The 25667-nt window shown below is 38.5% G+C and overlaps 1 protein-coding gene across 13 annotated transcripts in view; it reads right to left on the bottom strand.

The window, feature by feature from the left end:
* Positions 1 to 25667, bottom strand: part of TRDN (triadin) — a 367278-nt gene that overhangs the window by 280984 nt on the left and 60627 nt on the right. For all 13 annotated transcript variants that reach the window (XR_009005184.1, XM_057527820.1, XM_057527823.1 and 10 more), the window contains exon 3: positions 254 to 418. Coding sequence is in view for 12 of the 13 variants with exons in the window: in XM_057527820.1 (XP_057383803.1) it covers positions 254 to 418 (165 nt within the window). In the remaining variant the exon portion in view is untranslated. The remainder of the gene's footprint in view (positions 1 to 253; positions 419 to 25667) is intronic.

The raw sequence follows: 25667 nt of genomic DNA, 5'->3' as shown, positions 1-25667 counted from the left end.
ATAATAAGTCCCTCTCTACTATATTGCTACTCTAATGTAGCATTTAATTTTGACATCTTTGCCATAATGGCAGATAAGCTATAAGATGAAAGCCATATAGAGACCAACTTACTGAGTTTGGCAGCCTGTTGATAGGCTATTTGCACTCTTTGGTTTAGCCAAGTGCTCATTTGTGCTTAAACTTAAGCAAACTATTGTAATGCATATCAATCATCGGTCCTAGCAGTTAGATATATCTCTATGCTCTTTGTACCTTTATCAGTGTCCTTGTCTCCATCATCATTATCTTCTTCATCACCCTCAGACGAGATGATGTCAGACAACAAAGAAAAGAAGCCATAGACCCAGTCCGTGGTTTCCTCCACAGCGTCATGTACAAGTTTTAGAGGATCTGAGCCCATCTTGGAAATAGAGCTTGCTAAAAGTAATTAAAAACAAAGAGAAGTTTTGTAATTATTCCCAAAGAAACTAAGAAAAGCTGCTTTTCCTGATTTCTTCTTTTAACACATTTGAGTTACTTCTAGTAACTTCAATGGATAGAATTAGGAAAAACTGAAGTCTGTAAATCTTCCTTTGCTTATATCCTAGGAGATATAAACTGTTTGTGAAATAAAAGATTAAATAATAAAAATGCAAGCAAGAAAAAAGACATATTAGGGATTTCCAACATGTTGTTATTCTCATTCAAGTTACATGAAAGTTGCTCTGAAGGGTTAAGGGTAGCCTTTAAGATCTGATTGAAGAGGTGATATATCTAGAAATATGGTCTAAGTTGCACCTGATTTTTCACCAATCTGTAATTAAATTTTTAGATTTATGTTTTCCTTAATTTTAAAAACTAAGCTTTTCAGGGATTCTTCTCCCTTTGACATCTTAAGGGACTAGAATTATATCAACATATTATACTTTCTAAGGGTTAAGTATGCCAAAATTAGGTTTTTACTCTGATTGAGATAGGAAGTCATTGGAAGTTCTGAGCAGAGGAAAAAGTGATTTGATTTATGTAACTTCATTCGCCATGTTGAGGATTGAAAGAATGCCTGGTTGGAAACAGGGAGATCAGTAAGGAGCCAAATGAAATAATCCATAATCCAAGGGAAAGAAGATGGTGATTTCTATATGGGTGGTACCAGTTTGTGTGGTGAGGTGTGATCAGATTCTGAGTGTATCTAAAAGATAGAATTAATGTATAGACTGACAGTGTGGCTGTTGGATGTGAGAGAAACAGAGGGGTATGGAATAACTTCAAGGTTTTTGGTTTGAGAAACTGGAAGGATGAAAATACCATTTACTGAAATGGGGAGGACTGGAGAGAAACAGGGTTTGTTGCACAGAATATTTAAGTAGCTGAGTTTTAAACTTGTTAAACTTGAGTTGTCTATTAGACCTCTTTGTGGAGATGTAGACATCTGTATAGCTCAATATGTTCTACAAAAATGAAGTTCTAGCTGAAGACGGAAACTTGGAAATTCAATAAAGAATAGGAAGCATTCACTGAATGTGATCACTAAGGGAGTGGACCTAGGAACACTCCAACATTTACAAAACAGTGAGATAAGTCAGAGAGATGAGGAAGAACCAGCAATGGATTCTGAGGAGAGAAGAGAGACAGACAGAGACAAAGAGACACAGAGGGAGATTAATTGAGAGGCAGAAAAAAAAGAGTATAATGTACTAGATATCAAGTCAAGAAATTGTTTCTGTGAGGATAAAGTGAGCAGTTGGCAAATGTTGCTGATAGGTCAAGAAAGATGAAGACTGAGGATAGAGCTTTAGACTTAATGATGAGGATGTCACTGGTGACCTTCAAAGGGCAATTTCAGCGAAATACATTCAAGACTAAATGGGAAGAATTTAGAGGTAGTAAGTATATTTTACTGTAAAGTAAATGACAGAGATTGGGCAATAGTTGAAGGACTAGAATCATAGTGGGGTTTCCATTGCTTATGTTGTTCAAGTGGGGAGAACGTTCCATTTTTATACTGATGGGTAAGATGCCATAGACAGGGACAAATAATATTAGAGATAAGATTTCTGGGGAAATTTTTAATTTTGGAGGATTCACAACCCATCACAAGGGTGCCAAGTTACAACTGGTCTCAGGGAAACCTACCTCCATGATTCAGTCACAACATAACTTTACTCTTTGGACCTTATTTCACTGCATTCTGGTGAGTGTCATGTGAGCAAGATACGGTAGTCTGAAAGGTGAGATTAAACCTTAGAGAAAGGAAATGAAGTGGAATTTTATAATTGCATTTGAGAATTTTAAAAGAATTATATGTAAGGAACTGGACTGTACTGGTACCATTAAAGGCATTTTTAGCACTAGTATATTTTATATCTAATGGAAGAACATTGCAAATGGGATTTTTATGATCTGAATAGATTGAGACCATTTCCCCATTCCTCTTCTTTCTAAGTGTTCACTGAGGAACTTAACAATAAAATCCAACAAAATAGATATCAGTTTAATTATCCTTATGCTTAAATGCACTATATATACACTTTGCAGACATGTATATTGCCTGGTTCTAAAATAGTCAAACCAGGTTATTTTCATGAAAAAAATATTTTGCTATCTTGAGACCAGCTTCTGATTTTCAGTCACATGGAAAACAACTTTAAAAACATATATAGATATGGATATAGATATATCTTTAAAAAGATAGTAGTCCTCAAGTTAATTCTTATTCCTTCTCTCAGACATCACATCCAAATTATAACAGTGGGGATAATATTATACAATGCAACTAAACCTTTTATAGATGTTTTCTTTTTTAATTGTACTTTTCTACCTTTCACGTTTCCATGAGTTAAATTACATACATTAAAATGAGGATCATCATAAAAATTGTAGTAGCTAACACTTTTAGGGTGTATATTACCTGCCAGGTACCATTCTAAGAACTTTATGTATACTAACTCACTTTTTCCTTTCAAAAACCCAATGAGGTAGACATCTCTATTTTAAATATAAGAAAACTGAGACAGAGGGAATTTAAATAAAATACCTAAGGCTGCATAGCTAGTAAGTAATGGAGCCAGATTTTTCATCATCCAGAGTATGACTCAACTACTATGCAACACTGCAATCAAAAAACAAACAAACAAAACCATGAATTCACAATTGGTTCTGTAGTAAGATGTTGGATGAGAGATTCTGGGAGGGCTTTTCTTTCTGTTCAAAGGGGGAACAAGGACTTTGCTGCATGAGAATATAAAGCCTGGAACTGCTATAGCGTCTTATAACCATGAGGACTGACTCACTGAGGAAGGCAAAGGCTAAAAATGAAAGAACTTGAGTCAAGTGCAGCTCTCCTACCTAGTGCTGAACCACGCCATATTGAAGCCAGAGACAAAAGGAAAAATCAGTAACAATGCTTCTGTCTTTATTTAAAATTTTGATATTTTGTTCATCCCAGATTTTTGCATTAGTTTTTAAATGTTAGGGATTGTATTAAAATATTATGTATCTTAACTACTGAGTTTTTTGGAGCCTCTTAAATTTGGCACTCAGGGTGAGTGCTTTATTCACCTCACTGAGTCTTAGTGCTTACCCCACCTAAATGCTGTGTGATGTTGAGAAGATTAACTTTCGCCATGTCTGTAAATTTCTTTGACATCCCTGCTTTTCCAAAGTCACTATTCTAAACTAAGACTTCAACCCCTTATGCCTGTTACCTCTATATTCAGCCTTCTCAGACCTCAATTTATAATATGCCCAGTTCTGGCAAACAGTATTATACAGTGTGATACAAAACCAAAGTACTCTGTGCTTCAGTTTGCTGGACTGTACAACAACAATAAGAGTAACAATACTTACAAGGTTGTCATCAGTATTAATGAGATAATACATTCAAGTCACATAGTACAGTGTCTGGTGATTAATAAACGTCAATGTGGAGAAATATGTAAGATTGGCTTTGAATCCTGAATGACCCAGAGGCTCTTTCCCGTTTGCTAGCTGGGGCCGGAGGCTACCCCACCCCTCAGCAGAAGGCTGTGTATGATCTCACCTTTTCTCAAGGTCTCCAAATGCTGCACAACTGTCATTTCCAGTATCCCCTTGGGTGTTTGGGACCTTAGTTCTTACTGTATGGTATCCATTCCCAAAGGAGTTACCTACCAACTATAAGGCTGCCCTCTTGCATTCCTTAACAAAGGAAAGAGCAACTCAGAGGTGAAACTCTAGATTGGCCCATACGTATCTATCTGAGCCACTCCACAGGATAGCCAGAGAATAGGGGTCCCAGGCATCTTCTGACCCTTCTGCCCACGAGTCTCTGCCAAATGGTACTTATTGAGCTTCACTCAACCTCATTGTACATAAATTTCTTGGTGTAAAGCACCTAAAGCAGAGTAAAGGATATGGTAAATGTTAGGTAATTATTAATTCAGTCTTCAGAATCATTTAATTCAAACTTATGGTAGTGCTCTATCAATGTAGGCTGCGATAAATATTACCCTTAGTCACTGCGTCCTCACAGGCAACATTGGCAGGGTCTGTGAAATCCAAACACTGCTTTCATCAGGCCTCATGAAACAACTAGTGCTTGCCCCTTACCTCGCAGAAAATATTCACATCTAAATATTTGGATCTAAACTGAGCTAAGGATTTTTTTTTAAGTGTCATAAATGCTACCTAAGTTAGAAAAAATTCGACTTGTATATATGTTGATGTGTGTATCTTACACGGTGGTACTCAATATGGAGTTGACTAAAAATATAAAACTCTTCTTTCAAGACAATTATTTTGCATCTATTGTATGCAATATCCTATTTAAGTGTAATATAATTAACATAATGCTGCCATTTTTGGGCTTGCTATCTAGATGTTTCTAATTTTGATATGTGAGGGATGCTGTTTCAGAATGTATAGTAGTGATTTTCCAGACCTAAATTACTATTTTAAGTGACTAGCTTCTCCTTCCTGTTGCACGTAAGTGTTTGAATACTTTGGTTTCTGTTGGTGAAATTTTGATCAAGTTAAGAAAAATATTAGCAAATTATGCATCATTTAATATGCTCTGAGTTACATGACAATTCTTGCTTGAAGTACTGTGATATTACTTAGTCTTTGTTCAGGGTAAACAGAACTCCTTAGAACTTTACCAGTGCTAAACAGAGCTACAGATATGTTTTCCCATCCCCATGCCATCCACCATGAGGGGAGGAAGGGATATGCAGGTAAGAAAAATGAGACAAAAGACAAAAAAAATCAAATGATTTGAAAACAATGGTTGTCTCCACTATGTTTGTCTCCATTATGTTAATAAGTTTCTTGTATGCAGCAATGTAGCTGAGAGAATACAAATTCTTATTAAACAGTTTAGACTTGAGATTTGGCATCATTCATAACAGTCAACTATTTCCTAAGGATATAAGGTTGAAATACTGATTTAATTTAGTTTATTTTTAACAAGGACACATTTAAAACAAAAAGCACTCACAGTGAATTTAATAGCCCTCTGAATCTTTGTGCCCTGGAGTCTCAAGCATTGATAATGCTAGGCACAGATATTTAAGAAATAACAAACAAAAATATGTACTTTTACATCTACTATAAAGGTCAATGTCTTCATCAAAGTGACGTTTACTCAAGACATTGTACTGTAAAGTGTTTTAGGTCCAGTCTGAAGTCACTTCCAATTTCTCATAGGTTAGACCAATTGCCTTGAACATACTTGTCTGAACTCAGTGATGTCAGAACTGTCATCTTTAATTGTTATCATCCCAGTGGAGAGCCTTTCAATCTCTTAGAGTCTCTTCTATGCCTTTTTTCTCCCACAAGAGAAAGCTTTATTGTTTTCATACTCTCTATTTCATTTCAAATTGAAGGTAATGCCAGTACAAGAGAAATAGGAAGTAACACATCCAAGGAAGTCAAGAATTCAAGAAATGTTTGATGCAGAAACATTATTCCTCCATATTTGACCTCTAAGCTGTATTTACATCCTTCCAATTGAAGTTCGTAAAAGGCACACTAATTGGAATTACAAAATCTTCCCATTATTTTCTCTTGAAAAATTCAGAAGATAGCTGTATGTTTGTAAGATTGCTTCAGTTCCAGAGACAACAACTGCTATTTTGGTATCTGATAAACCACTTTCGTTGTAACCAGAACAGTGAAAAATTGTGGCCCTAAAACAGCTTTTCTAAAAAACTTTTCCACCCGAGAAATATTTTGAGAGGCTCATTTTTTAATAGCCTCTCTTTAAAACCACTTACAGTAGCCCTTTAAAATAATTTACAGTAAAGAGTTAATAGGAGTGGACCTGGCTAACTGATAGAGATTTGGGAGAAGCAAAGGTAAAAATAATAATGAAATGGACTGGAGGCCAATGAAAATTAAATTCAACTGCTGTAGTACATGCTTTCCATTAAATAACTTTATATGCAGTGTGTAATGTTATTTCAAGGATTCTCGCATGGACAAAAATATGAAATTTAATCTATGTTGCAAAATTTCTTTGAAATCGAATATATAGGTTAAAATGATTTTTATATTTATTTAATTTACATTGTGTGATTTAGCAAGAAATATAAATATTAGGTCAGTTCATTTCAGACCAGATAATTCAGTCATGAGTAATTTGTGAGATACTTCTATAAGGCATCTTTCAGATGCTTCTGTAGAGAAAACAGTATGATGAAATCTCATTTTGCTATGTTTAAATGCCTTCTTTTACAAATGAGTGAGTACCAGGATATTGCCATACTCAATAACAGATGTTATATTTTAAAAGTATAAAAACTTTAAAAAAGTTGTATGTAATCACCTGCCCTGAATTACATAAATGATTTAACTTCAAAATCAAGTGTCTCTGCATAGATTTTCCTTCCACTAGATTTTTAACATAGACCATATACAGAGGTTGAAATTCCCTGTAACCTTTTATCCTTACCCTCAGTGAACACTCCTCAGACTATGGCAAAATAAAAAGCTGGATTCATAAAATTCCCATGGTACCTCTAATATTCATCACACTATGAAAGATTTTTACTTATGTCTGTGGTGTTGGGGCCTGAAGACAAAAGAAGAGGCACTCAGGAAGAAAACATGGGCAAAAAGTAGAGGAAGCAGTGGAATCTCGAGCCTGTGAGGGCTGAGAGAACACACTGGAAACTGCATCAGTCCTACGACCTCCAAACTTCCCTCTTCAAAGAGGAGAATCTGTCACCCTTCTCATGGAGCTAAATATGTACCTAGGCCAGGAGTGAAGAAGCCAAAGGAAGCTCTGGCAGGTGCTGGGGTCGCTGCAGGAGCAGCTGCTGTCCCATGTCAACAAGGTGAGTCAAGGGATCAGTGACACCAGGCGTGTGCAACTGCACCTGGTCCCCTGCAATGACCTCCCTGGTCCTGCTTGCCTCTGCCTCTCAAATCTCGCACACAATGATCCTTCTGGCTCACACAAACCCACAACTATGCAGGGGAGGGAATTCTAGAAAACATGGTTTTATCCTAGCCAAAATGACACAATATAAATCCACCACACCTAGCTTCAATAGTTATCATTTTACCAGTTTTATTTATATTTCTTCTCTCCCACATTTATCTTTTCTTTTTTCTAGTTTAGTTAATATTTTAAAGCAAATCCTAGATACTTAAATTCTTAATCCCAGATCCATAAATACTTCAACATGCATGTCTGTTCCATAATTTGATAGTTTCTTGTTTGAGGCACAAAAAAATGTCCAAAGTAAGTTTTGTATCTTTTGCCAAGTATGGAATCAGCCACTTCTTGATGGAATCACAGTTCCTTTTATTGGGAAATGGTATTTTGAGACTAAAATTTGGTCATCAGGTGTGCTCATTGAGTTGGATTTGGCCAAGAAATATGAAATGTCAAAGTCATGTGTTTACACTGATATTTCCAAATAAAATCTGGAATTTTCACACACCATTTTTGCTATTAAACTCACATTTCTTCTCTTCTGTTGAAAATCTGATTTCTTAATGATATCAACTTAATTAATTACTTCATTTTTTTCTACAGTATACCAATAACAATTTTGAATAAAATGACAGCAATACTACTAATAACAATAAAAGCAGTGAATGCAGTTTTAGCTCTCTTTTCATGCCTTTTCCTCCTTGAACTATATCATACTAAGGACAGAGACTCAGAATTGTATGTTTTAAAGTTATTTAAAGTAATTATTTTCTCTGGTTATGCAAATAACGTGATATAGATTTAGCTTCATTTGCTTCAGTGCGTTTTCAAATTTTAGTGATTATTTAAAATTTTTAAAATTATAAAATGACATTTACAAGTTCCCTAAGTCAAAACCATTTAAGAGCACATATTAAGAAAAGTTTTGGGTTTCCCTGGTGGCGCTGTGGTTAAGAATCCGCCTGCCAATGCAGGAGACACGGGTTCGAGCCCTAGTCCAGGAAGATCCCACATGCTGCGGAGCAGCTAAGCCCGTGCGCCACAACTACTGAGCCTGCACTCCAGAGCCGGCGAGCCACAACTCCTGAAGCCCACACACCTAGAGCCTGTGCTCTGCAACAAGAGAAGCCACTGCAACGAGAAGCTCGCGCACGGCAATGAAGAGTAGCCCCCGCTCGCCGCAACTAGAGAAAGCCCACGTGCAGCAACGAAGTCCCAACGCAGCCAAAAATAAATAAATAAAATAAATATATGAAAAAAAAGGGCAATATAAAATTTAAAAAAAGAAAGAAAAGTTTTGTTGCCATCCTAATCCCTTGCTATACTGTCCTCTTCTTTTGACAGCTACCTAATTTTGTTAATTTTGGCTTATACTTTCATTATTTCATATATTTATTTCATATACATATTTATATTTAAAGGAAGACATCTAAAATTTTAAATAGGGGAATAATAAAATGAGATTTGCCATTTACAGTAATCTGGCCACAGAATGAGAAAGGAGGCAGAGGCAAGATTAGAGGCAAAGAGAAAATATATGGCTAGTGTTAACAATTTTGGGGAAACCAAGGCAAGAGTTCTAGAGACAAGGTACAGAGTATAGAACAGAATCAACAGATGTTTGGAAAGTAGAATGAGTTCTTTTTGATCACTGAACGTTCATGGGTAGTGGGGAAAGAGGAAAGTATGTGAGGAGTCCTACTTTTCTGACTTAAGAAACTGGAAATTGGATTGGTAATCTAGGAGGCCGACCTGGAAAGAAATATTGGGTTGGCCAAAAAGTTCGTTTGGGTTTTCATACAAGTGGAAAAACTCGAACGAACTTTTTGGCCAACCCAATATAACCAGCTCAGTTAGGAATTTTGAGTTTGATGTTCCAACTGAATGTCTTAACGCAGTTAGGAAAATGGAGAGACATTAGGGTTAAAGATGTGGACTGGGAAGTCATTATGTGTGAAAGTCAGTTATAAGCAAACTTCTAGGCGAGTAGGTCAATTAAGGGGAAAATAAAAATGCTGATGAGCTGATTTTTTTTCAAAATAAAATAGCTTACTGACTCCCATGGTGGGAAAAATGCATTTTCCTAAAACTTACCTTGCATGCTTTAACTGTTTCGAACTGTGTCACTGTTTTTAGCCTCTAAATCTAACTATCTGGCCATTTTAGAGAAGGGTTGATCCTGTTATTAGATTGAGGGGCATATATTAAAGATAAGCAGGCTAAATATGATGGCAGCTTACTCATCACTTGTATGGGCAACACAAAGTCATCGCAGCTAAAGCAATGGAACAAGGTGATATTGTCTAACAGGGGCAAGAAGCTCATGGTGTCAAAGAAGAGTTATAAAAGTCATAAGAGGACAGGATTTTAATAAGCAAGTGCCAGTCAACAGTTCTAGTGCTGAAAAGTTTAACCAAGACGAAGATGTTAAGTATGCAATTTGTTCTTTTGTTCATTTGTTCAAGTTTTTTCATTAAGAAGTCAAGTGTGTATTTGAGACACTTCAGCAGAGTGATAGAATAGTGTCAGATTGTCTCTTAGAGGGGCTTGGCTAGAGGGATAGAAACAAAAAGGTTTGTAGCTAAATAGAGATATAGGGAGGTGAGGGAAATTTGCTGGTTTTTCCAAGTTAGAAAACACATAAACATGTAGAAAGGAAGGAGGGAATAGAGGGGAGATTGTGAAGATACAGGAAGGAGTCACATTGAAAGCATACCTTCACGAGGCCCTTTCCTCTCATACACATCCAGACACACATATTTCTTTAACAGTGATAAGCCCTTTTATAAAACAAGATCTTCCTGAAGCAATAACTTGTACTTCTCTGTTAAATTAACTAAACAAGGAGGCCATTAGACTGAGGTGACTCTAATACCTTAGCAGCCTTTGACAGCAAACAAAACCTAAGCCTTGGGCTTCCCTCGTGGCGCAGTGGTTGAGAATCTGCCTGCTAATGCAGGGGACACGGGTTCGAGCCCTGGTCTGGGAAGATCCCACATGCCACAGAGCAACTAGGCCCGTGAGCCACAACTACTGAGCCTGCGCGCCTGGAGCCTGTGCTCCGCAACGAGAGAGGCCACGACGGTGAGAGGCCCGCGCACCGCGATGAAGAGTGGCCTCCACTTGCCACAATTAGAGAAAGCCCTCGCACAGAAACGAAGACCCAACACAGCCAAAAATAAAATAAATAAATTAATTAATTAAAAAAACAAAACAAAACACCTAAGCCTTTAAGCTCCTCAAGGTTAAGAAATCAAACCTATGGACAACAAGTCACAAAGAGCCAGCTAGCCTTTCCCAAATAAGGCAAACACTTAAGCTGTAGCCAATCACATGATTTCCTTGCTTTGCTTCCGCCTCTCCTCTGTAAAAGTTTTTCCTGAACTCCTGTCAGCAGAGTGCTCCTAACCATTTTAGGTTTGGTGCTGCCCGATACAAATCAATTTTTGCTTATATTCTTAAACTTTTGAATATGCCTCCGTTTATCTTTTAACATCCCAGATAAACATAGATGCCCAAAACATTGTCATTTTCTCTTTCTCTCCCTTTCTCTCTCCATCTCTCTTATCATCTTCTTCCCCTCTCTCTCCTACCTCTGATCTCTGGATACTGCCCATATTAGATTGCAATGATCATGCTTCTCCATCCATTAGTGAGAATCATGCAAAAAATAAAATAAAATGAAGGGTGAACACAAAGCTCTTGAAATGCATCAGATTCTAAAAGATAAAACCCATTTGAATTACAATTTTGAAAAAAATAAAATACTTGCAGATGTTAGATATTTAGATGAATTTAAAGCAAAAGAAAACTAGGATCCTGATTTAAAAGCAGTTTTGGTGAGCTAATTGTTTTATTGACTGCACAAGGAAATGACTGTCACTTTTCTAATCTACATTTGAATAGTCATAGTGTAGCTCCAATCCTTGCCATTCAACATCTGAGGCATGAGCATTTTCCTTCTGACTTTTAACATTTTCTCAATTGAAATTTTCCCATACTCATCTTTACTATTAACTAACTTCAGTATTTTAGAAATGTGCACTTGTGTGGAACCCTAATGAAATTAAACACAAGCATCTTTAGTTTTAATTGTGTGATTATTTCAATATTTAACAGTTTCAAAATATGTTTCTAAGTTGTCCTTTGCTGTTCCTCAACTGCTAGTTTTTGAGGCAATAAGAAGCATTAATGCAAATAAATGTACATTTCACCTCTCTTTCTCAACACGACCCCAATCAACCAATTTTTTGCTGGCAAAATTGTGTTGCAGGTGTTTAAGCCTTGAATATTTCCAGCTAGCTGGAGCTAGACCCATGTCAAATAAAGGGCATTTTACATTCTGAAACAAAAATCACAAACAACTTTTGGCTTCTTTTATTCATGTCAAGCATCTATATAAAAATTGAAGAGTCTTACTATAATTTTATTAATAATCATGGTATGGATGTTATTATATTAATTGAACAATTAACTTTCCTTCCTCCTCTTAAAGATGTATATCTTAAGTATAAATACAATCCTAATGTTACATGTATTAACAAGGAATGAGAAAGCAAGTTTTCTGTAGATTTATAGATTCCTATAGATTTGTTTCCAAGCTAATAGAATTAATTTCCTGGTAGCACAAGAACAGTCAAAACATCATAGTACTCCAGTTAGATGACTTACTTGGATCATTATGTTATAAATTTAGCAGACCAGTGAAAAAGAAAGATATTAGATTTGGGATTTATACAGCAGTTAGCATATCCTGACTACATATTGAATAAACATGTATTTCATCAAGCCAAGGTTTGGTTTTGGAAACTCTTGACTATATTATATATTCTCTTTAGCTATTCTATTGCTCAGTGTTAGCCAAAAAAATAAATTAAAAAAAATAAATTTATTTATTTTTGGCTGTGTTGGGTGGGTCTTCGTTGCTGCGCGCGCGCTTTCTCTAGTTGCGGAGAGCAGGGGCTAATCTTCATTATGGTGCGAGGGCTTCTCATTGCAGTGGTTTCTCTTGTTGCACAGCATGGGCTCCAGGTGCAGGCTTCAGTAGTTGTGGCACGCGGGCTCAGCAGTTGTGGCGCACAGGCTTAGTTGCTCCGCGGCATGGGGGATCTTCCTGGACCAGGGATCGAACCCTTGTGCCCTGCATTGGCAGGCGGAATCTTAACCACTGTGCCACCAGGGAAGTCCCCAAAGAAATAATTTTAAAGTTTTTTTAACCACATTAAAGTGGAGCATGTAGAGCCATGAATTATGTTCTTACTATATCATATAAAAATAATAAACCATTTCAGAATGGCTAGAACATTCCCTCAATGTGAAAATAAAATTGAATACTTTAATCATTGGATTACTATTGTGTAATTGGTAGAATCTATGTATATTCAAATGATATTTAAAACTGGAAATCATGTAGTCAATTCATCTTTTTGAAATATGCCTATTCATCTTTCTGAAACATTGAATAAGCTTAAAGTCATGAAGAATAAATTAAAATAATACTAACTACAATTTATCTAACAATTACTATGTGCCATTCAAAATTCCAAATGTTTTGTATATATTAACTCATTCAATGCTCACAGAAGCATATGAAGCAGATACTATTATTGCCTACAGAGAATGAAACTGAGGCACAGGGAAGTCATGTTCCCAAGGTTACACAGCTACTAATTGGAGTCAGGACTTCAACCCAGTGCTTTAGCCCCCAGAGCCTGCATTCAACTACTTCACTTGGGTCTTGAAGTCCATGTGTTCTTTTATTATTACTGTTGTGTAGTTTTGCTTGTTTGCTTGCTATATATGCTTAGCAAATAACTCCTGTTAAGCTCATACAAATTTTACTAAACAATGTGTGCCAGGCAATAAGCAGGTTAACAGGAATATTAAGATAAATGAGACAATCCTTACCTTTGAGATGCTTAAGGTTCAATCAGAGAAATAGAGGTTTAAAAAGTGAATCTTGGGGCTTCCCTGGTGGCGCAGTGGTTGAGAATCTGCCTGCTAATATAGGGGACATGGGTTCGAGCCCTGGTCTGGGAAGATCCCACATGCCACGGAGCAGCTAGGCCCGTGAGCCACAACTACTGAGCCTGCGCGTCTGGAGCCTGTGCTCCACAACAAGAGAGGCCGCGATAGTGAGAGGCCCGCGCACCGCGATGAAGAGTGGCCCCCGCTTGCCGCAACTGGAGAAAGCCCTCGCACAGAAAACGAAGACCCAACACAGCCAAAAATAAATAATTAAAAAAAAAAAAAAGAATGGGAGAGTTCTTTCTTCAAAAAAAAAAAAAAAGGGAATCTTAACACTATCAAAATCATCATAAACTATAAAGAATGACTGCTTATTACTTAGCATTCAGAGTGTAAAAAACACTACCACCTTTTCCTTTATTTATTTACTTATTTATTCATTCTTTCATCTCAACATTCATTCAAATGTTTATTGAGCTCACAGTGCTAAACACTTCTAAGCACTAGAAAAATCAAGCAAATAAAATAGACAGTCATTTTCCTTGCAAACCTAACAGATCAGTAGAGAAGAAAGATATTAAATAAGTAACCACACACAATCAAATGTATGTAACTTGTAATAAGTGCTGTGAGTAAAGAGTAAATGATATAATGGGGAATTAGGATAGAGTGACTTGATTTATAGTGAAAGTTCAGGAAAGGTTTCTCTAAGGAAGTGAATCCAAGCACAGCACTAAAAGATGTTTAATAGCTGGACCATCAAAAAGTGGGGTATTGGGCTTCCCTGGTGGCGCAGTGGTTGAGAATCTGCCTGCCAATGCAGGGGACACGGGTTGGAGCCCTGGTCTGGGAAGATCCCACATGCCGCGGAGCAACTGGGCCCGTGAGCCACAACTACTGAGCCTGAGCGTCTGGAGCCTCTGCTCCGCAACAAGAGAGGCCGCGATAGTGACAGGCCCGCGCACCGCGATGAAGAGTGGCCCCCACTCGCCGCAACTGGAGAAAGCCCTCACACAGAAACGAAGACCCAACACAGCCAAAAATAAACATAATAAATAAATAATAAATAAAAATTTTTAAAAAAAAAGTGGGGTATTATGGTATGATTTATAATTGTATCCATCTAGATACATCTATAAATATAAAGTCTCATTTGCTAAGGTTCAAATGAGCGGTATAGAGCATTGGTATCAAACTTGGATTTCTTTTTTTTTTTTTTTTTTTTAAAGGGGTGACAACGTTTTTATAGCTACTTTATTTATTTATTTTTGGCTGTGTTGGGTCTTCGGTTCGTGCGAGGGCTTTCTCTAGTTACGGCAAGTGGGGGCCACTCTTCATCGCGGTGCAGGGACCGCTCTTCATCGCGGTGCGCGGGCCTTTCACTATCGCAGCCCCTCCCGTTGCGGGGCACAGGCTCCAGACGCGCAGGCTCAGTAGTTGTGGCTCACGGGCCCAGCTGCTCCGCGGCATGTGGGATCCTCCCAGACCAGGGCTCGAACCCGTGTCCCCTGCATTAGCAGGCAGATTCTCAACCACTGCGCCACCAGGGAAGCCCAAACTTGGATTTCTTGACCTTGAAATCTGCCACCAGCAAAAACCTGGAGCCCAACATCGAATTGCCAACTTTCTATTTTGTAAGAAAATGTCATTTAAAAACTGTAACAGGAACAATATCTGTCATTATCATCATTTCAAAAGAGAATTTTAAGACCAAAAACGTAGGAACAATAGAATTAAGGACACATCTTTAAAGTGGATATATTTTTCTTTATCTTTTTCTTCATTTCATGAAGAATCAACAAACTCTGATTAGGATCTGGGAACCATTGGACTATAAAAACTTCTGTTTCCTTGAGGTGTTTATAAGCAGATTGGAATTAGGTAATGAAATGCATCCTTATAGATGTAGTGACCAAGAAGACCAAACAGGCCTGGGTCATTGAACAGAAAATGTGGGATTTGAGATAAGACTTGAATCAGAATAAGAAGCACAAAAATGGCAGCTATTCTTGAAAACTCAGTACACATGAGAACTGATAAAGTCTAAAATGTTGCGTTTAGTGTCCCAGTTTTCCAAGTCTCTTAAAATGTAATAACATATTCGTACATATGCAGTCACACAGGCATTTCTATATATATACACACACACACAGACACACAGACACATATACATATATACATAACTGTTAAATGTTAAATTTAAACATTGTGATTGACTTTGGGTCTTCCCTGAATCATTTTGCTCCTCTAAACTCATAGCCTGACAAACAGCGCACCTGTTTTGCTGGGCTAAGTGCCAGGGGGGAAAAAATATCAGGGAAATTAATTTTTAAGAGCAGTAGAGAGATGGCACACCTCATTAGAAAGTCTATTGCAAAGGCACATCAGGAGACGTCTGCAAGACTTTCGTAAGAAATTGATGCTTCCTACCATCATATTCTTGCTGGCGCTCTTCTCAGATTACTGAGCTTACTTCCTGGTAATACGACGCAAATTCAAGTTGAAGTTAATGAGTGCCTCCTATGTGCCAGGCGGGTATGTTTTACATAGATTATCTTATCTAACTCTTTCAGAATTGTTTTGAAATAAGTATATTTTGGGGAATGCCTGCGAGAATTACTATACGTGCTTTGAGACCCCCTGGTACAGCCATATAATGATTTTCCCTGCTTATGGATGAAGATGCTATTAAATGATGACCCTTGTTTTTAGGTAAGAAAAGCCACGAATTACTACAATTTATTCCCGTACATTCTGACCTAGAGGAGAATCATTAACATGCACTAATAACTAAGTTTGTAGTCATTTCTTTAGAAACCCTACTGGTTCGCATTTATTGTCTAGAGAGAAAGTTGTCTCTTTGTAAATAAGGCAAAGAAGTCTGTAAGGAATGTCAACAAAAGACCACGAATTCTGACCCTGAAAGAATCATTAAATTATCATGGCACTCCACCGTTTTCTGGAAGGACTTCCTGGCTGAGTCTACAGAAGCTTGGGGGTGAGGCCTCTAGCTGCCTTTGTGACCCCCTAGGCTCAGTTATTAAGGAATGAACATTACTCTGCCCCTCCACCCCAACTTGGGGTTTCGGAAGACATAATATCCGGGTGATCAGACACCTTGGTTTGTGCCTATTGTCCTGAGGTAAATATTCATAGCTTTCCATTTCACTCTCACAAGTGTCCCGTTTTGGATGATAAATTATATAGTCATCCTATGGGGTGGTTTTGTGTGCTGTCAAGTCACTAAACTTGAACTACATTTCCCAGAATTCCCTTACATGAATGTTCCAGGTAACAGTTGGGTACAAGAGAAATCTGCACAAGCTTTGGAAGGCAAAATAGAAGTAATAGCCATTGTTTATTCTCTGAAGGTTGGTATAGGGCAGGCGCTGTCACCTCTCATGCCCATTATGGCAGGTATGCTGGCTGGTCTTGATGTGTGACAGCAGCAGTCTGCATCTCTTCCAGTTCCCACTGACTGGCCCTCCTCCTTCAGCATCTCCTTCAGCATCTCCTTCAGCAGGTGGAAGGCACCAGCTTATATTGCAGCTCACCCACATCATCGTAATTTGAGGTGGTGAGAGTCAAATGAGGGTTCCAGGTTGTCCTTTGTCTCCCCTATTCTATTTCCATCTGCCTTTTTCAGTGATGGGGTTCAGGACACGCTACCCCAAAATGTGGCACCTTAGCATACTGAATATTTTCAGCTGAAGGAATGGAAGAATAGCATGTGCAAGAAGAACTTTCTGACCTTCCCCTAAAGCAGGTCATAAAACCCTCTTGTGAGAGAGGCCCTCCCTACACCCAGAGGAAAGGAATGTCCTTATCCTCAAATGCACAGAGGAATCTGAATGAACAGGCCTTACTGCGTCCCCCAATCTGCTACACTTAGCTCAGACCCTTTTTTGTCGTGTCACATTTTTTCACCACTTTTCACTTATCACCAAACCTAGCATAAAAATGCTCAGGTTTAACTGCCTCTTAAGGGCTTCATTTCCTTATGAAGGAAGGCTCCTATGTCCCACAAAGCTTATATTAAATAAATCTGAGTGCTTTTCTCTCATTAATTTGTCTTTTGTTAGAGGGGGCCCAGCCAAGAATTTAGAAAGGGAGAGGACAAAGATATTTTTTTCTCCTCTATACTATCTTCCACTCTGCTGACTTCTGACCCTGTACCAGAGAAACTGCAACAGCCTCACCTAGACTGCTTAATCAGCTCCCATGAATGCATAAGCCATACAAAATAAATTCCCTATTTTACATCACTTACAGTGACTCTACTCTCATCAAATTCTGACAGATAGACCATAGCATTGTTCAAATAGTATTTTGACATTATGTTTAGTAAGAAATGAAGGGTAGGTGAAATTGCTTTTCTAGTATCTGATTTTTGTGTCCTAAAATTTGTCTTATTTGAAAAGATGAAGTAAAGTCACAAATTTTGCAGACCAGGAACCAAGGTGTCATTTTACAGACAAGAAAATATAATTTCTTAGTCATGTTAACTTGTAGGTTATAGAGATATGAGTGAACCCAAGTCTTCTGAAATAAGCATATGAGTGAACCCAAGTCTTTTGAAATAAGCCAATGCTATTAGTGCTTCACAAGTAGATTGTATACAGATCAACCAGATCAAATTAAGAAAATAGGGAATTGTGAAGATTGGCCAGAGGAGAAACATTCTTCTTAATCCACTATAGTACTTGCTTATGAAAATAGGTTTTCATTTCTCTGTAAACAGTTTTTAATATCTTGGAAGCATTCACCTACTTTTCTCAAGTGTCAGAGCCCAAGGACAGGTGCTCTCTCTGGCTTTCAGAGCGACTATTTCTAGTATGCTTTCTTATACCACCAACCTTGTTTTTTAAACATTAACAATATATATTTCGAAGACTATTATGTGGTACAAAAGGCTCATCATGGTAATAATATTAATCCCTGGTAAATGTTTGAAATGTATCAATTAAAAATAGCATTAGAAACACAAGAGGATCATTTACATTTTGAAACTCTTAAATGAAGCAAATGATTTTTTTTCTGTGAAAAAAAAATTAAAAAGGCACGTTAAAACTTAATAAATGGAGAAAAGAAATCAGAATTTTAATACAAGTGGATGTATCCCATCCAACCAGTGGTTAATACAGGTTTTATGCTCTAATTATACAATGTCCTTGAATTTATACTCTTTCGGTTCTAGAAGTTGATCATTCAAATTTTAATTAGCAAAAAGTATTTGAATTTCTTACTTGAAGAATTAATATATATGTCCAGGAGAGTTTTAGCTTTGAGACTTTTTAAAATTTCAAATCCATTGGAGAATATTTGTCTTCGGAAATATGGCTTCAGGTTGCCAGCCATCCCAACACACCATCTTTCTCTTTGCACCTGTTGTAATTACAATCTCTCTTTGTCAGCTACAGTACTGAATGGTACATCCTTAGATCTAAGTATTTATCTTAAGATACATAACTTGGCAATATAACTTTCTGAGAGTAAAATATGTGGTAACCAGCCACCACAGTGGCCCCCAATGATTCTTGCCTGTGGGCATTCCTACCATTGTATAGTCTCATCCAACACTGAATAGGGTTGACCTGTTATGACCTAAAGGATTTTGCAGAAATGGCAGTGTGGGATTTCTAAGTGTAGGTCATAAGGGGCATTGTGGCTTCTGCCTTGCTCTTTCTCGAATCACTCAGTCTAGGCAATGCCAGTTGCCATGTTGTGAGGACACACCAGCATTAACTTAAAAGCCGAATGAGTGAGACATCTTGCCAATTGATCCGCAACCCCAGAAAAAAATTTCAGATGTCTGCAGCCCCAGCCAAGGTCTTCAATGCAACATCAAGATATACCCTAAGCCAGAACCACCCACCTAAGCCATTCCCAAATTCCTAAGCCACAGAAACTGTGTGGAGTGATAGATGTTTATTATTTTTTTAAACCTCTTACTTTTCCGGTAATTTATTATGCAGCAATAGATGACCATTACAAAATATGACAAGTATCATTTCATAAACATATTTTATTTTTCATTCTAATTTTATTAAATGTACTTACTAGTTTTATTTTTTTTTAATTATTTGCTTTATTTATTTATTTATTTTAAAATTTTATTTATTTATTTATTTATGGCAGTGTTGGGTCTTCGTTTCTGTGCGAGGGCTTTCTCTAGTTGCGGCGAGCGGGGGCCACTCTTCATCGCGGTGCGCGGGCCTCTCACTATCACGGCCTCTCTTGTTGCGGAGCACAGGCTCCAGACGCGCAGGCTCAGTAGTTGTGGCTCGCGGGCCTAGTTGCTCCGTGGCATGTGGGATCTTCCCAGACCAGGGCTCGAACCCGTGCCCCCTGCATTGGCAGGCGGACTCTCAACCACTGCGCCACCAGGGAAGCCCTACGTATTAGTTTTTAAAGTGGGTCAAAACCTGTTTGACTGGATGAAATAAAAATTTTATGATAAATATTTCTTTCTTCCTAAGGTAAGGAATTGTTTCAAAATCAAACTATCAGCATTATTCATTCCTTTAAGCAATATATAGCAGAAAACTTGCTATGTGACAGACACTCATGTACAGAGATGAATAAGAGAATTTCTTCCTTGAATAAGGTTAAGTTTTTGAGTGAGCTGGACAAGTAAACAGATAGTAACAATACAATGTGTTAACTGCTGATAATACAGGTGCCTGTAAGGGACTAAGAAAATGAAAGCATGGTACAGTGAATTTTTCTTAGGAAATCTGGAATTCTTTCAGAAAAAAGGGATGAATTCATCCTTCAAGAAAACTGAGGAATGAATCTCTTACTAGTGATATTAAAATGTATACAGGGGAGACCTTCAAAATGGCGGAGGAGTAAGACGTGGAGATCATCTTCCTCCCCACAAATACATCAGAAATACATCTACATGTGGAACAACACCTACAGAACACCTACTGAACGCTGGCAGAAGACCTCAGACTTCCCAAAAGGCAAGAAACTACCCACGTACCTGGCTAGGGCAAAAGAAAAAAGAAAAAACAGACACAAAAGAATAGGGATGGGACCTGCAGCTCTGGGAGGGAGCTGTGAAGGAGGAAAAGTTCCCACACACTAGGAAGCCCCTTCACTGGCAGAGACGGGGGGCAGGTGGCAGGGGGGAAGCTTCAGACCCATGGAGGAGAGCGCAGCAACAGGGGTGCGGAGGGCAAAGCGGAGAGATTCCCACACAGAGGATCAGAGCCGACCAGCACTCACCAGCCCGAGAGGCTTGTCTGCTCACCCACCGGGGTGGGCGGGGGCTGGGAGCTGAGGCTTGGGCTTCAGTGAGATCCCAGGGAAAGGACTGGGGTTGGTTGTGTGAACACAGCCTGAAGGGGGCTAGTGCGCCACAGCTAGCCGGGAGGGAGTCCAGGAAAAAGTCTGGAGCTGCCGAAGAGGCAAGAAACCATTGTTTCGGGGTGCACGAGGAGAGGGGATTCAGAGCGCCGCCTAAAGGAGCTCCAGAGACGGACGTGAGCCGCAGCTATCAGCGCGGACCCCAGAGATGGGCATGAAACACTAAGGCTGCTGCTGCAGCCACCAAGAAGCCTGTGTGCAAACACAGGTCACTATCCACACCTCCCCTCCCTCGAGCCTGTGCAGCCCGCCACTGCCAGGGTCCCGTGATCCAGGGACAACTTCCCCGGGAGAAGACACGGCGCACCTCAGGCTGGTGCAACATCATGCCGGCCTCTGCCACCGCAGGCTCACCTCGCATTCCATACCCTTCCCTCCCCCCGGCCTGAGTGAGCAAGAGCCCCTGAATCAGCTGCTACTTTAACCCTGTCCTGTCTTGGAGGGAACAGATGTCCTCAGGCGACCTACACGCAGAGGCGGGGCCAAATCCAAAGCTGAACCCCAGGAGCTGTGCGAACAAAAAAGAGAAAGGGAAATCTCTCCCAGCAGCCTCAGGAGCAGCAGATTAAATCTCCACACTCAACTTGATGTACGCTGCATCTGTGGAATACTTGAAGAGACAACGAATCATCCCAAAATTAAGGCAGTGGACTTTGGGAGCAATTGTAGACTTGGGGTTTGCTTTCTGCATCTAATTTGTTTCTGGTTTTATGTTTATCTTAGTTTAATATTTAGAGTTTACTATCATTGGTAAATTTGTTTATTGATTTGGTTGCTCTCTTCCTTTTTCTTTTTATATATAGATATATATTTTTCTTTTCCTTTTTTTCTGAGTGTGTATGTGCATGCTTCTTTGTGTGATTTTGTCTGTATAGCTTTGCTTTTACCATTTGCCCTAGGGTTCTGTCTGTCTGTTTTTTTTTTTTTTCTTTCTTTTTTTTTTTAGTATAGTTCTTAGCACTTGTTATCATTGGTGGATTTGTCTTTTGGTTTGGCTGCTCTCTTCTTTCTTACTTTCTTTTCTTTTACTACTTTTGAATTTTTTAATTTTTAATATTTTTTTAATTTTTTATTTTAATAACTTAATTTTATATATTTTTTCTTTCTCTCCTTTTTTCTCCATTTTTTTCTGAGCTGTGTGGCTGACAGGGTCTTGGTGCTCCAGCCGGGTGTCAGGCCTGTGCTTCTGAGCTGGGACAGCAAAGTTCAGGACATTGGACCACCAGAGACCTCTCAGACACACATAATATCAAACAGCAAAAGCTCTCCCAGAGATCTCTGTCTCAATGCTAAGACCCAGCTCCACTCAATTACCAGCAAGCTACAGTGCGGGACACCCTATGCCAAACAACTAGCAAGACAGGAACACAGCCCCAACCATTAGCAGAGAGGCTGCCTAATATCATAATAAGGTCACAGACACCCCAAAACACACCATAGGACGCAGTCCTGCTCACCAGAAAGACAAGATCCAGCCTCATCCACCAGAACACAGGCACCAGTCCCCTCCACCAGGAAGCCTACACAACCCACTGAAGCAAACTTACCCACTGGGGGCAGACACCAAAAACAATGGGAACTATGGACCTGCAGCCTGCGAAAAGGAGAACCAAAACACAGTAAGTTAAGCAAAATGAGAAGACAGAGAAACACACAGTAGATGAAGGAGCAAGGTAAAAACCCACCAGACCAAACAAATGAAGAGGAAACAGGCAGTCTACCTGAAAAAGAATTCAGTGTAATGATAGTAAAGATGATGCAAAATCTTGGAAATAGAATGGAGACAATACAAGAAACTTTAACAAGGACCTAGAAGAACTAAAGAGCAAACAAACAATGATGAACAACACAATAAATGAAATTAAAAGTTCTCTAGAAGGAATCAACAGCAGAATAAATGAGACAGAGGAATGGATAAGTGACCTGGAACATAAAATAGTGAAAATAACTACCGCAGAGCAGAATAAAGAAAAAAGAATGAAAAGAAATGAGGACAGTCTTGGAGACTTCTGGGACAACATTAAACACACCAACATTCGAATTATAGGGGCCCTAGAAGACGAAGAGAAAAAGAAAGGGACTGAGAAAATATTTGAAGAGATTATAGTTGAAAACTTCCCTAACATGGGAAAGGAAAGAGTCAGTCAAGTTCAGGAAGTACAGAGAGTCCCATACAGGATAAATCCAAGGAGAAACACTCCAAGACACATATTAATCAAATATCAAAAATTAAATATAGGGCTTCCCTGGTGGCGCAGTGGTTGAGAATCTGCCTGCTAATGCAGGGGACACGGGTTCGAGCCCTGGTCTGGGAAGATCCCACATGCCACGGAGCAGCTGGGCCCGTGAGCCACAATTGCTGAGCCTGCGCGTCTGGAGCCTGTGCCCCGCGACGGGAGGGGCCGCGATAGAGAAAGGCCCGCGCACCGCGATGAAGAGCAGTCCCCGCACCGAGTGGCCCCCGCTTGCCGCAACTGGAGAAAGCCCTCGCACGAACCGAAGACCCAACACAGCCAAAAATAAAATAAATAAATAAATAAAATCAAGTAAAACTTTAAAAAAAAAAAAAAAAAAAATTAAATATAAAGAAAAAATATTAAAAGCAGCAAGGGAAAAACAACAAATAACATACAAGGGAATCCCCATAAGGTTAACAGCTGAATTTTCAGCAGAAACTCTGCAAGCCAGAAGGGAGTGGCAGGACATATTTAAAGTGATGAAAGGGAAAACCCTACAAACAAGATTACTCTAACCAGCAAGGATCTCATTCAGATTCAACGGAGAAACTGAAACCTTTACAGACAAGCAAGAGCCAAGAGAATTCAGCACTACCAAACCAGCTTTATAACAAATGCTAAAGGAACTTCTCTAGGCAGGAAACACAAGAGAAGGAAAAGGTCTACAATAACAAACCCAAAACAATTAAGAAAATGGTAATAGGAACATACATATCGATAACTACCTTAAATTTCAATGGATAAATGCTCCAACTGAAAGACATAGATCGGCTGAATGGATACAAAAACAAGACCCGTATATATGCTGTCTACAAGAGACCCACTTCAGACTTAGGGACACATACAGACTGAAAGTGAGGGGATGGAAAATATTATTCTATGAAAATGGAAATCAAAAGAAAGCTGGAGTAGTAATTCTCATATCAGACAAAATAGACTTTAAAAAAAGACTATTACAAGAGACAAAGAAGGACACTACATAATGATCAAGAGATCGATCCAAGAAGAAGATATAACAATTGTAAATATTTATGCACCCAACATAGCAGCAACTCAATAAATAAGGCAAATGCTAACAGCCATAAAAGGGGAAATCGACAGTAACACAATCATAGTAGGGGACTTTAACACCCCACTTTCACCAATGGACAGATCATCCAAAATGAAAATAAATAAGGAAACACAAGCTTTAAATGATACATTAAACACGATGGACTTAATTGATATTTATAACAACAACAAAACAGAATTCTGTATTCTGTTGTTCCAAAAACAACAGAATACACTTTCTTCTCAAGTGCTCATGGAACATTCTCCAGGATAGACCAGATCTTGGGTCACAAATCAAGCCTTGGTAAATTTAAGAAAATTGAAATTGTATCAAGTAACTTTTCTGACCACAATGCTATGAGACTACATACCAATTACAGGAAAAAATCTGTAAAAAATACAAACACATGGAAGTTAAAGAATACACTACTAAATAACCAAGAGATCACTGAAGAAATCAAAGAGGAAATCAAAAAATACATAGAAACAAATGGCAATGAAAACACGACGACCCAAAACATATGGGATGCAGCAAAAGCAGTTCTAAGAGGGAAGTTTATAGCAATACAATCCTACCTCAAGAAACAAGTAACATCTCAAAGAAACAACCTAAACTTACACCTAAAGCAATTAGACAAAGAAGAACAAAAAAACCCAAAGTTAGCAGAAGGAAAGAAATCATAAAGAGCAGATCAGAAATAAATGAAAAAGAAATGAAGGAAACAATAGCAAAGGTCCATAAAACTAAAAGCTGGTTCTTTGAGAAGATAAACAAAATTGATAAACCATTAGCCAGACTCATCATTAAAAAAAGGGAGAAGACTCATATCAATAGAATTAGAAAAAGGAGAAGTAACAACTGACACTGCAGAAATACAAAGGATCATGAGAGATTACTACAAGCAACTATACGCCAAGAAAATGGACAACCTAGAAGAAATGGACCAATTCTTACAAAAGCACAACCTTCCAAGACTGAACCAGGAAGAAACAGAAAATATAAACAGACCAATCACAAGCACTGAAATTGAGACTGTGATTAAAAATCTTCCAACAAACAAAAGCCCACCACCAGATGGCTTCACACGCGAATACTATCAAACACTGAGAGAAGAGCTAACACCTATCCTTCTCAAACTCTTCCAAAATATAGCAGAGGGAGGAACACTCCCCAACTCTTTCTACGAGGCCACCATCACCCTGATACCAAAACCAGACAAAGATGTCACAAGGAAAGAAAACTAAAGGCCAATATCACTGATGAACATAAATGCAAAAATCCTCAACAAAATACTAGCAAACAGAATCCAACAGCACATTAAAAGGATCATACACCATGATCAAGTGGGGTGTATCCCAGGAATGCAAGGATTCTTCAGTATACACAAATCAATCAATGTGATAAACCATATTAACAAACTGAAGGATAAAAACCACATGATCATCTCAATAGATGCAGAAAAAGCTTTTTACAAAATTCAACACCCATTTATGATAAAAACCCTCCAAAAAGTAGGCAGGGAGGGAACTTACCTCAACATAATAAAGGCCATATATGACAAACCCACAGCCAACATCATTCTCAATGGTGAAAAACTGAAACCATTTCCACTAAGATCAGGAACAAGACGAGGTTGCCCAC

The sequence above is a fragment of the Balaenoptera acutorostrata genome, chromosome 14, assembly GCF_949987535.1.
Source record: "Balaenoptera acutorostrata chromosome 14, mBalAcu1.1, whole genome shotgun sequence".
In the NCBI taxonomy this organism is placed as follows: Eukaryota; Metazoa; Chordata; class Mammalia; order Artiodactyla; family Balaenopteridae; genus Balaenoptera; species Balaenoptera acutorostrata.
This window is presented reverse-complemented; position numbering and strand designations above follow the sequence as displayed.